General features: G+C 33.3%; 1 protein-coding gene across 1 annotated transcript in view; it reads left to right on the forward strand.

The window, feature by feature from the left end:
* Positions 1–239: 239 nt before the first annotated feature.
* scyl2 (SCY1 like pseudokinase 2) overlaps positions 240–13,377 on the forward strand; it is a 24,986-nt gene continuing 11,848 nt past the window's right edge. The window contains exons 1-6 of the mRNA XM_073837813.1: positions 240–362; positions 4,003–4,198; positions 6,982–7,139; positions 10,660–10,804; positions 12,656–12,805; positions 12,952–13,173. Of these exons, the coding sequence (XP_073693914.1) occupies positions 4,022–4,198; positions 6,982–7,139; positions 10,660–10,804; positions 12,656–12,805; positions 12,952–13,173 (852 nt within the window). The 5' untranslated portion in view covers positions 240–362; positions 4,003–4,021. The remainder of the gene's footprint in view (positions 363–4,002; positions 4,199–6,981; positions 7,140–10,659; positions 10,805–12,655; positions 12,806–12,951; positions 13,174–13,377) is intronic.

The raw sequence follows: 13,377 nt of genomic DNA on the forward strand, positions 1-13,377 counted from the left end.
TGTTCGTTCATGTTAGTTAATACATTATCTAATGTTAACAAATAGCCCTTTATTGGAAAATTTTACTTATTATTATTATGGCATACAGTATTTGGGCAAAAAGAAATCAAATACATCTCATAGAAGATAAGCGTTGAAAGTGAGTCATTGTAAGGATATTATTTTGAAAATAAAGACTTTTATCATCGAATATTCACTATCTGGAGCGCTGTGTTTCCTCTGGCTTCACACCGCGGAATCTCTCAGGTGTTTTGATGAAGTGTCATGGAGGCTGTTAGCCGCCACCACTGCTGACGGTTTTGTTACTGTCTAAATCTTGCTTTTAATCACGCAATCTCACTGTCAGCTCTTCTAGTGTAAAGGTAAGACTGAAGTCTCCGTGTTTATGCGCTGGATACTGATTCTGAAACTCTATTCGGCGGTTATGGCTCAGTTCTGTGTAGTGACGCTTCACTCCATTAGCATTAGCCTGTTAGCTCAGTTTATGTCGTGTTTTATTATATTTTTACATTGTGAAGGTAATAATATGTTTCTGTTTCGCTAATTCCTTATATGTAATTGATACATAAGTAACAGTTTGAGGGTTTGTTGCCTTGTGAAACACAAGTAATATTTACATGAATAGTTAAACGTCTCTGGCTGTGTCTCCAAACCCACTGACTGCCTACCTTGACAGCATGTATAATTCAAGCCACATTTCTGTAGGTTCTTGTTTGGTGTCAAAGGTAAAACCTGATGTGAGCTTGATTTTCAAGGTAGACGGAGTTTTTGTTTTTCTGTCAGTAATGAATAGAGTATTGTTAACTTATTTCATTGAGTCTCAACCTGTCAGATGCTCATTCATTAAACGTGTCAAATACGTCACACCCTTCCTTATGACGCCACTGTCTGATTTCCGTCTAAATATAGAAATTATTAGTAGTAATAATCAATAAATCAGTCAAATAAAATTACAAGCATTCATAATAATTCAGTGCTTAGATGTTTATTATTTAATTTAATTTTAGTGTGGTAATACTGTACCTTAGTAGTAATCTCTACTAATAGTCAGTGTTTTTTTCATATAATAAATAAAATACTGTTATACTTTTGTTAATATTTTGAACTGGATTTTATATTTAATGATAAGTTTTGATGTTTTACTCAGTTAAAGTTTATTTTAAAGTAATTTTCTTTGTGATTTTTTTAAATATAGTACTATATTATTATTTAAATAATAGTACAATTAATAGAATTTCCTGCTATTTTACAGGATACTTACCATAGTAATAATAGTAAATTATGCATAATGACAAGCAGCTAGCCCTAAACCAAAGCCTAATCCTAACCCTATAGTAAGTAATAATTATAGTAATGTAGTAAGTAAATATAGTTTTAGTTTTAATCATTGATGTATTTAGAGCTAATATTTTTATTTTTATTTATTTATTTTTTAACATCATTGCAAATTATTGCTAATGTAGAGGTGTATAAGTATGTTAATGTAATGTAATAATAGATCTTGATTTAATCATTTATTACACATTTGGTCAGAAAAAAAATCAGTTTTTATTATTATTATTATTATTATTATTTTATGTTACTATTTGATTTGTTTTGTGTTTCTTGTTATTGATACTATTATGGTACTAATTACAGTAAATTATGCATAATTATTACAAGCCAAATCCTAAATTAGTTGATTTATTTTTTATTAACATTTTGTATTTTGTTTTAAATTATTATTATTATTATTTGATATTTTTAAAGTATTTTATTAGTTTTACTTCATTATTATTATTATTATTATTATTATTATTATTATTATTTTATAAGTTGTTTTATTCGATTCATTATTATTATTATTATTATTATTATTATTATTATTATTATTATTATTAATTTATTGGCTAAATGTAGAGGTGTATAAGTCTGATATTAGTAATAATAGATGCTGATTTATCATTTATTATGCAGTTGGTCTGTTTTTTAATTTTGAAATCCAGCTAAATCTAGAGCCAAATTACAGTAACCATTAGAGCAACCTTTACAAGAGACTATTATATATGCAGCTGAAAGAACAGTGAATTTCTTATTTCTCGTCTCCTACAAACTCTTTGAGATGCTGTCAGCATGAATACGTAGTTTATTTTGAGCCTGGAACACAGGGGCCCTGCTGAAAAATTTGCAGTGACAGATTTTCAGATGTATTTAAGTCTGTTTTGGTCATTTTATTTCAGTAATCTACTAGTATGTATAATCAAATTGATCCAAGTTTAAAGTCTGCTGTCTTTGAGTTGTTCTCAGAGTGAATGTTTAGTGTTAATATTCCAGAATAAAGCTCTTTTAGACTCCTCAGCTGTCAATCAACCCTGACCTCTGGACAATTCAGTGGTTTATAAAAAGATCAACAGATTTCATCCAGTGTTATTGTAGTACTATTTACTATACTATACTATAATCGTTTTTATGAGTGTTTTGAATTAGCTTTTACTGTTATACTTTATTTTAAATTAGAAGCATATATATATATATATATATATATATATATATATATATATTATATACAGTCAAGCCCGAAATTATTCATACCCCTGGCAAATTCTCACTTAAAGTTACTTTTATTCAACCAGCAAGTGTTTTTTTGACCGTAAATGACACCGGCTTCTCCCAAAAGATAATAAGACGATGTACAAGAGGCATCATTGGGAAAAAAAAAAAAATTCCTCAGCTTTTATTTAGATTTGAACAAAAAGTGGCATGTCCAAATTATTCATACCCTTTGCAAACTGTCACAGTCTATGGGAAAATCCAAAGTTCTATGCCATTCCAAATAGTCCAAGATGTTTGAAAGCATCCTAATTACCCTGATTTATTGGGAACAGCTGTTTTAATCAACTCAACAGGTGAAAAACAAAAGCTCCTTGCTGTTGGTTTGTGGACAGTCATGGCTAAGACAAAGGAGTTCACAGAGGGCCTGCGGCTGCGCATTGTGGCTGCTCACAAGTCAGGAAAGGCTATAAGACCATATCTCGCATTTCCCACATAAGTATATAATGAAGCAAAAACATTTAACTCTCTGTCACACGTGCAGTGGACATTTAAGCACGACAACGACCTAAAACACACAGCATAAGTGGTGAAGAAATGATTAGCAGACAAAAAACATTAACGTTTTGCAGTGGCCCAGCCAGAGTCCTGACTTAAATCCAATGAGTATCTGTGGAGGGAGCTAAAGATCAGGGTGATGGCAAGGAGACTCCAACCTGAAAGAGTTAGAGCCACTGCTCTGGGTGTGTGTTCACGGTGTGTGTGTGTGTTCACTACTGTGTGTGTGCACTTGGATGGGTTAAATGCAGAGCACAAATTCCTAGTATGGGTCACCATACTTGGCCTCACATCACCTCCTTTCCTTTCCTTTCCTTATAGAATAATTGGGCAAAAATACCAGTGGAGACATGAAAAAAGCTGGTCAATTATAGGAAGCGTTCGATTGCCGTAAAAGCAAAAAAAGGCTTTTCTATTGATTATTGAGAAGGGTATGAATAATTTAGGACATGCCACTTTTTGTTCAAATGTAAATAAAAGATGAGTAATATTTTTTTTCCACAATGATGCCTCTTGTACATCATCTTATTATCTTTTAGGAGAAGCCTGTGTCATTGGTCAAAAAAAACTTGCTGGTTGAATAAAATTAACTTTAAGTCAGAATTTGGCAGGGGTATGAATAATCATACCCCCATATTATTTTTATAAAGAAAAATAATATATAATATAAAAACTTAAATAGTAATATATATATATATATATATATATTTTTTTTTTTTCCAATTAGAAGTTTTAGTGCTTCAACCTAAACTAATCGAAAAATTAGAAATATTGCTTTGGCAACTGAAGTAAGTTTAGGTGTCTAATATTTATATTTTATTTCATTTCAGCTTTTTTTTTTTTTTAAACAGGAAGCATGACAACATGATGAAATAACTCATACAACTCATGTACTGTTTCTACTTCCTGTTGCAGGTTGACAGCCAGTAAAATCATGGAGTCCATGCTCAATAAACTAAAGAGCACCGTCACCAAAGTGACGGCAGACGTGACCAGCGCTGTCATGGGCAACCCTGTCACGCGGGAGTTTGAGGTGGGCCGACATATCGCCAGCGGGGGTCCAGGAATGAGCTGGAGGATCTACAATGGCACCAAAAAGTCCACCAAACAGGTGCGTGGGTTATTTATTAGAGTAACTTCTGTCAGTGTTTTTCATGTATGTCATGCATAATGTGACATGTTCATGTTTGCTGTTGGTAAGTTGTTTACAATGAAGGAGGAAGTGTTTAGCTTCAACCTAGAAAATGCAAAAAACTGTTTTATTGAATGATGCAAGTGTCATGACATGAGAGTGTTCACTTGTCCTACAAGGACAGTTCTTGCTTCATCACATTGCCGCCATCTTGCATTCGTTGATCACATACATATGATTTTATGCTTTTAAAACATAGGGAATCTCTGACCGAGATAAAATAATTTAGATGTATAATACATATGTGGTTTTGTTTGAAATTGCATGAGTCAAAAGTTTTAAGATTTTTAATGTTTTTTTTTTTTTTAAGAATTCTCTTCTGCTCACCAAGCCTGCATTTATTTGATCCAAAATACAGCAAAATCTGTGTTATTGTGAAATATTTTGACTATTTAAAATAGCTGCTTTCTATTCAAATATACTTTATTTTTGTATTTTGCTTTATTTATACATTTTCAGCATCAGATGGTCCTTCAGTAATCATTCTAATATGCTGATTTGCTGTTCAATAAACCTGTTTTTAAATTATTATTATCAATATTTAAAATAGTTGAGTACATTTTTTCAGGATTTTTTGATTAATAAAAAAGATCCAAAGATCAGCATTTATCTGAAATAAAAAGCTTTTGTAACATTATACACCATACCATTCAAAAGCTTAAGGTCAGTATAATTAAAGAGAGAAATTATAGAAATTTATACTTGTATTTAGCAAGGATGATTTAAATTGTGAGTGATGATAAAGACATTTATTATTATAAATTACACAAAAATTACACAAATATTACACAAAAAAAATTATCAAAGAAACCTTAAAGAAAATCTACTTAGCTGTATTTAACATAATAATAATAATAATAATAATAATAATAATAATAAATGTTTTTTTTAAATCTAATCAGAATATTAAAATGATTTCTGAAGTGACTGGAGTAATGATGCAAAAAAAAAAAATTAGCTTTGAAATCAAATGAATAAATTACATTTTAAATATAATCAAATAGAAAACAAAATTAAATAGTACAAATAATTAAAAAAACATTAAAAATCTTACTGTTCAAAACGTTTGACTGGTAGTGTAGATTGCGTTATTAATAAGTAAATGTAATGTATGTTAAAAATGTTTAAGGTAAATGTACTGATATTACAAATTAAATGTTTTTTTAATAAATTATATATTGAATTTACAGAGTTATAGATATTATTGCAAATAAATACATTTTGTAAATAAATTGTTGATTGTGCAGATGTAAATAAACATTTTTTTTTTAATGTACATATATTATTGGAAAATAAATATGAATGTAAATCTTTTTCATATATTATTTGTTCAATTTGTAGATGTACAGATAATTTTGCAAAAATAAATTGTATAATGTATTTGCATAAAATATTTATTTTTCCAAATATATCAATATGTCTGTACATTTCACAAATTAATGTACAGATATTTAAATGTATATTTCTTTTCAAACAATATCTGTGTATCTGTGCATTCAACAGTAAATTATAAAAATTACGGGTGGGCATAGATTAATTTTTTTAATCTAGATTAATCTAGATTAAATCTTGAAATTAATCTAGATTAATCTAGATTAAAATGGCTAATTTAAATTCTGCTGAAGGCATTCAGAATATGTGTGCTACCCAAATAATGACTAAAAGTAAGTCTTTGAGAACGGGTTTCTCAAGCCAGGTGGCGCATTAGACCAGGCGCTCATCTCCTGTTTCCAAAATGCATTACAAACTGCTTGACAATTGCATTTACAACACAATTAACTATACAAACTTGTGTAACCAAGTACTTCTGCACAAAAGGCTGTACGACGTGCGCGTTCCCGTAAAATACACAGGCGCGCGGGTATGGATAGCCTATCTGCGTGCATAGTCTTCCAATAAACTGCGTTGCTTTTAGAAGCGTCAATTCAGTTGTTGCATATAGTTTAATGTCTTTATTTCGGGATTATCAAAGTAAATTATAACTCAAACTTGAGATTTTACTGGGCCACAGCAGATTTTCACTGGGGCACGTGCCCCAGTAAAAAGGGTCTAGCAACGCACGCACCTGCCCTGAAGCGGCTTCATAGCTGCATCCATGTCTGCGCGTCTCATTTGATGTGGTAATTTCACAGAAGTTGAAGACTTGTTCTCGCCCCCTACAGTGCAATTCAACTAGATATACGTCATCCGCGCTAAAATATCAAGATGAAAGTCATCATATCTTGCGTAGTTTAGACCCAGCTCCCAACCCAACTTTGTGAATAGATTAACGGCGATATTTTTTTTATCGCGCGATATGAGTCTCACGTTAACGCAGCACGTTAACGCCGATAACGGCCCACCACTAATAAAAATGTTTACATTTATATTTAATTTGCAAAACTATCTGTATATCTGCAAATTCAACAAATATTATGTATGGAAAACGATTTGCATTCAGATTTATTTTCAAATAATATCTGTACATTCAAAAAAACATAATAAAAATAATTGATTTTTTTTTACATCTGCACAATCAACAAACTATTTATTTTTTGTAAGTCTGTAAATTCAATATATAATTTATTTGAAAAAAAAAAAAAAAAAATATATATATATATATATATATATAGATATATATAGATATATTTCATTTGTCACTATATGTGTGTATATATATTGAAAATTTACCCTGCTGCAAATTTGCTGTCTGTTTCATCCAGGAAGTGGCAGTCTTTGTGTTCGATAAGAAGATCATTGATCGCTATCAGAAGTTTGAGAAGGATCAGATCATTGATTCACTGAAGAAAGGAGTTCAACAGCTGACACGGTTACGACATCCGCGCCTTCTCACAGTTCAGCACCCACTGGAGGATTCAAGGTGACCACAATGCATACACACAGTAACACTTGCTACAACACAGACTGTGTTTTCGAAACTAGTGAGCTGTCTACATAGACAGCATTTTGGGCAGCTTAGATGAAAATGTATATGATGGCCAAAAATGTTTTCTAGGTCAGCTCATTACTTTTTGAACAAAGCCACAGTGCATTGAAAATGCACTTCATTTCTTATCCACTTTGATTTAGTTTTGCTTTGATTCATGAACTAAAACTGACTCGGGAGTCTCAAAAGCAAAGAACCTATTCTAGATAAAAGAGTTCAGAGCTTATTCTTTATTTAAGATTTGGTTCCTGTGCTACTACAATCAATATGTGTCCGTTTGGATGCATGAGATCAAAAGCAGCTGTTCGTCTGTGGAAAATCTCTCCTGAATAATACATGGATCTCTTAGGAGATGTGAGACTTAAGCTTGGCTCCAGAATCTAGACTTGCTGTCTATAGTCTACATGTTATCCTAACTAAACATGTTGCTGTGTTTCTGTGTCAAGCAATTGGTCTGTTCACACCCAGACACGACAAAGCTACAAGACACAACAAAACCAATTACAAATCACAGCTAATCAGAAGAGATTACAAAATTAGTGACTGATAGTTCAAATAAATACAATTAAATAATTTAAAACTTTTTAATAATATAAAATTAATGACTGATAGAATCCTTGTCATGGAATCAGCTTGTTTGTTGGTGTAGAGTTCACAAATTTGGGCGTTCTTGCCTCCTTATTAACCAACGCTAGCAGGACATTTGGTGCCTTTTTTCTCTATCACATATTTTAGTAATCATCCTATTACGCATTTTAGTAATCATATAAATTATACATAATTCAAAAGTGTGAAATTCATCCTGTGAGAACTCTTTTGAAATCTGTATTGATATGATACTTTAAATTCTTTTAATGGGCACTTTGATCATAAAAATTTACTACAGTATTTTATAATCAAAACTAATCATGACAAACCACATTGTTGGAAAGGTTTGTGTTATATATTTGATTACTATTGTGTGATAGAAGTAATATTGTGACAGAAATGTATACATTTTTAAACAAAATCTCACAGAAACCTCCATTTTTGTGATATCAATTTTGAATTTGGAGCATAACTTAGTTAGCCATATAGCTTTGGTTTTATAGCTATTTTAGGATCCAAAATATTTTATAAATGTTTATTTTATATAAAATATAAACATTTTAGTACAGTATGTTTGAGTTTGGGAGTCATTCAGTGGCTATTTTTGCTATGGTGTCTAAACAAAATCTTACAGAAACATGATTTGTTTGTGTTCTCGACTTCAAATTTGGATAACTTAGTTAGCCATATAGCTTTGATTTTATAGCTGTTTTAGGATCCTAAATATTTTATAAATATTTATTTTAATTCAAACAAAAACATTTTAGTACAGTATGTTTTGAGTTTGGGAATCACCAGGTGGCTATTTTTGGTATGGTGTCTAAAAATCTCTCAGGAACCTCAATTTTTGTAATATCATCTTCAAATTTGGAGCATAACTTAGCCATATAGCTTTGATTTTATAGCTAACTTAGGATCCATACTGTTTTCTAAATATTTATTTTATTTAAAATAACTTTTTAGTACAGTATATTTTGAGTCTGGGAGTCACCCAGTGGCTATTTTTGGAATGGTGTCTCAAAATCTTACAGAAACCTCCATTTTTGTAATATCAACTTCAAATTTGGAGCATAACTTAGTTAGCCATATAGCTTTGATTTTATAGATATTTGAGGTTCCAAAATATTTTATAAATATTTATTTTATGTAAATAATTACATTCAAGTACACTATGTTTTGAGTTTGGGAGTCACCCAGTGGCTATTTTTGGTGTGGTGTCTAAACAAAATCTCACAGAAGGCTCAATGTTTGTGATATCAACTTCAAATTTGGAGCATAACTTAGCCATATAGCTTCGATTTTATAGCTACCTTAGGATTCAAAATATTTTTTAAATATTTATTTTAATTCGAATAAAAACATTTTAGTACAGTATGTTTTGAGTTTGGGAGTCACTTAGTGGCTATTTTTGGTGAGGTGTCTAAACTAAATCTCACAGAAACCTCAATTTTTGTGATATCAACTTCAAATTTGGAGTGTAACTTAGTTAATCATATAGCTTTTATTTTATAGCTGTTTCGGGATCCAAAATATTTTATAAATATTTATTTCATATAAACTAAAGAAAAATAGTACAGTATTTTTCTTTGAGGTGCGTTCACACCGGACGCGAATGAAGCGGCAAGCGTGAGTGATTTACATGTTAAGTCAATGCAAAGACGCAAATAGCCATCCTGCGGCGCGAAACGCGCGAATGAGGCGGCGCGAATGACGCGATTCGCGCGAACTACGCGCGCGAGTTGAGCGTTTCAAGCGTTTGCCGCGCCATTCGCGCAAGTTCAAAAATCTGAACTTTGGTGAAAATTCGCGCCGCGTTAACCAATCAGGAGCTTGATCTAGTAGTGACAGAGGCAGAAATCTGAAACAACAATGGAGGACAAAATCACCGTTGCTGTCTGTGGTTACTCGGAGCTGTTCCATACATCTTTGTACTTTTATAGAAACGGAAAAAAAGGATCTTGTTTGAAAGAAAGTGAGTGAAGAGGTCGGACAATCTGGTAAGTTTAAAAAAAACGCTCTTTACTCAATTTGACCTACATATATATACATATTGAGACTACAAGCAAGCTAAAGCTGGCAAATTGAGCTCATTCAACTATTTTACAACTACTTTCCCGTTGACTAGTTGCAGACGCCCCTCCCATGACACGAATTCGCGTCTGTTGTGAAGTAAATTTCACGCGCGAATGAAGCGAGTAAACTAAAATGTTCAAGCGTCCAACTACGCGCAAATAGCGCGATTTATTCGCGCAAGTCGCGTCCGGTGTGAACGCACCATTACAGTAAACGCAAACGTTTTTTTTTTTCTTTTTTTGAAGTGCTTCAGCAATAAACTCATCAAACTAAGAGACCAACCAAAACTTTTTTAATGTTATTCAAAATATTTGCTGTCAGTCGTGACATAGCTGAAATAGAAACCGTTTATCCTATATATTATGTTCCACAATCCTGTGTTGCTACTCATACTTTGCTGTCACAGCTGGTATAAACAGAATTATTTGCTGCATTTATTTTTAAAATCAAATTTTCCTTTACCTGTATGCTCCATCCTCTATCTTGCATGACAAATTTCAGTGCAATTTAAGTGCATTCTGGGATTGTTTGTGTTTTGCATGTGATTCTCCTTTAGATTAGTCAAAATAAACATTATTATTTGCATTTATGATTACACATAAGTGGGCATGACGCTAGTTTTTTAAACAGTTTTTTACAGAAATACTGGAAATATACACATAAAAGGCTGTGTTTATCTGAAATCTGCCTCAGATATGTCCAAGGTTACAAACACAATTAGTTCCCACTTTCCGTGCTTTTATCTGTCTGTCTTTGCTGTTCTCACTGGATGTCTTTGTCTCTTTATCTCTAGAGACTGTCTGGCATTCTGCACAGAGCCCGTGTTTGCCAGTCTAGCAAATGTTCTCGGCCAGTGGGACAACCTCCCTAGTCCTGTTCCCACAGACATCAAAGAATACAAACTCTATGATGTTGAGACCAAATATGGCTTACTGCAGGTGAGACATGTCTTATATATCTAAAAAAAAAAGAGGTCCTTTTTTTCATCTGAGATACTGAAGCCTCCCAGCCTTCTGTGTAAAAGTGAAATGTCACGGAAAAAATTAGAAACTACAGCTAACATTACATTTTAACTGAGTATTTGTATACCATATGCAATTTAACAAATGTTTTATTTTTTATTTTATTTCTTATATTAATTTTAATATAAATATTTTGCTCCTTTACTAAAATAGAAAAAGAGAAAAATGTCAGAATTTTTCGTATTCATTTACCATTAACATTAACTTGCATAGGACCAAAAATAATTCCATACGTTATTTCACAATAATGTATCCAGATGTTAAACATGATGTTTTATTGTAAAACAGCAATGATTTTTGGATAGATATATCTATTTTTGGTAGATTTTGGGTATTTTTGCCCATTCATCTTTAGCGATGAGCTCCAACTCTTTCAGGTTGGAGGGTCTCCTTGCCATCACCTTGATCTTTAGCTCCCTCCACAGATTCTCAATTGGATTTAAGTCAGGACTCTGGCTGGGCCACTGCAAAACGCTAATGTTTTTGTCTGCTAACCATTCCTTCACCACTTTTGCTGTGTTTTGGGTCGTTGTCATGCTGAAATGTCCATTGGTGCCCAAGGCCATCTACAGACTGCCTGATGTTGTTGTTGAGAATTTTGACGTATTGCTCCTTTTTTATGTTGCCATTTACTGTGATTAGGTTCCCTGGTCCACCGGCTGAAAAACACCCCCAAACCATTAGGTTCCCACCACCATGTTTGACAGTGGGGATGGTGTTCTTAGGGTTGAAGGCTTCTCCTTTTTTACGCCAAATGAAGGCTACATCATTGTGGCCAAAACAATTCAATTTTTGTTTCATCTGACCATAAAGCAGAAGACCAGAAGTCTTCTTCCTTGTCCAGATGAGCATTTGCAAAGGCCAAGCGGGCTTTTGTGTGTCTTGTCTGGAGAAGTGGTGTCCTCCTTGGTCTGCGTCCGTGGAACCCAGCGGTGTGCAGTGTCCGTTGGACTGTATGCCTTCAGATGTTGCCACCAGCAGAGCCCAGATTCATCAGCATGGCCTTGGTGGTGATATTTGGATTCTTTTTTTACCTCTCTCACTATCCTCCTGGTCAGCACAGGTGTTACTTTTGGCTTCCGACAACGTCCTCTGAGATTTTTCACAGTGCGGAACGTCTTGTATTTTTTAATAATACTTTGCACTTTAGCCACTGGAACTTCAAAACATTTAGATATGGTCTTATAGCCATTTTCTGACTTGTGCAGCCACAATGCACAGCCGCAGGTCCTCAGTGAGCTCCTTTGTCTTAGCCATGACTGTCCACAAACCAACAGAAGAAAGCTTCTGTATTTCACCTGTTGAGTTGATTAAAATAGCTGTTCCCAATGAATCAGGGTAATTAGGATGCTTTAGAACAGCTTGGACTATTTGGAATGGTATAGAACTTTGTATTTTCCCATAGACTGTGACAGTTTGCAAAGGGTATGAATAATTTTGGACATGCCACTTTTTGTTCAAATGTTAATACAAGCTGAGATATATTTTATTCACAATGATGCCTCTTGTACATTGTCTTATTATCTTTTGGGAGAAGCCTGTGTCATTTCTGGTAAAAATTTGCTGGTTGAATAAAAGTAACTAAGTCAGAATTTGCCAGGGGTATGAATAATTTCGGGCTTGACTGTAGATAGATAGATAGATAGATAGATAGATAGATAGATAGATACTTACGAAATAATATTTTTACAGGCAATACAACAAGTACCACCTTTTTATTTTAGTTTTGTAGCTAATCTCTCTTTCTCTCTCTTTGTTCTCTCTCAGGTCTCAGAGGGTTTGTCATTCCTTCACAGTGGAGTTAAAATGGTTCATGGTAACTTGTGTCCAGAGAACATCATCTTGAATAAGAGCGGAGCCTGGAAGATTATGGGCTTTGACTTCAGTATCTCCTCTAGTAACCCATCTGATGCTGAGGTTAGAAGCCGCCATTATTTTCTCTAAAGTCCCAGAGAACAGAAACAAAGCAGTGGAAACATTCTTAGCTGCCTCTGTTCCAAACTTGAGCAAGCTGTCTTGTTAACTGTCTCTTAACGTAAATGTTATGTATTTCTGCCCTTTAGCCCAAGTATGTTTGTAAAGAGTGGGACCCCAATCTATCACCTCTCTGCCTCCCGAATCCAGAATATGTCGCTCCTGAGTACATCCTGTCAGTCAGCTGTGACGCGTCCTCTGACATGTACTCACTGGGCGTCTTGATCCACGCTGTTTTCAATGAAGGCAAGTCGGTCTTTCAGGTCAACAAACAGGACATATTCAAGAGCTTCAGCCGACAACTGGACCAGGTGAAGAGTCTGAACAACACATTTTATACATTAAAGGGTTTTATAATTTCTTGGAATTAACTTCCTATTTTAAGGCAGATTACCTTTCACAGTCTAGTACTCTAGTAAATGCAGTTCCCAATACCAGCAGTACCACAACATTTTATGATAAAGTCTACAGTAGTCAACATTTGAAGTGGATCAAAAAAGTTAATCAAAATTGTC

Source organism: Garra rufa, chromosome 4, assembly GCF_049309525.1.
Source record: "Garra rufa chromosome 4, GarRuf1.0, whole genome shotgun sequence".
Taxonomy (NCBI): domain Eukaryota; kingdom Metazoa; phylum Chordata; class Actinopteri; order Cypriniformes; family Cyprinidae; genus Garra; species Garra rufa.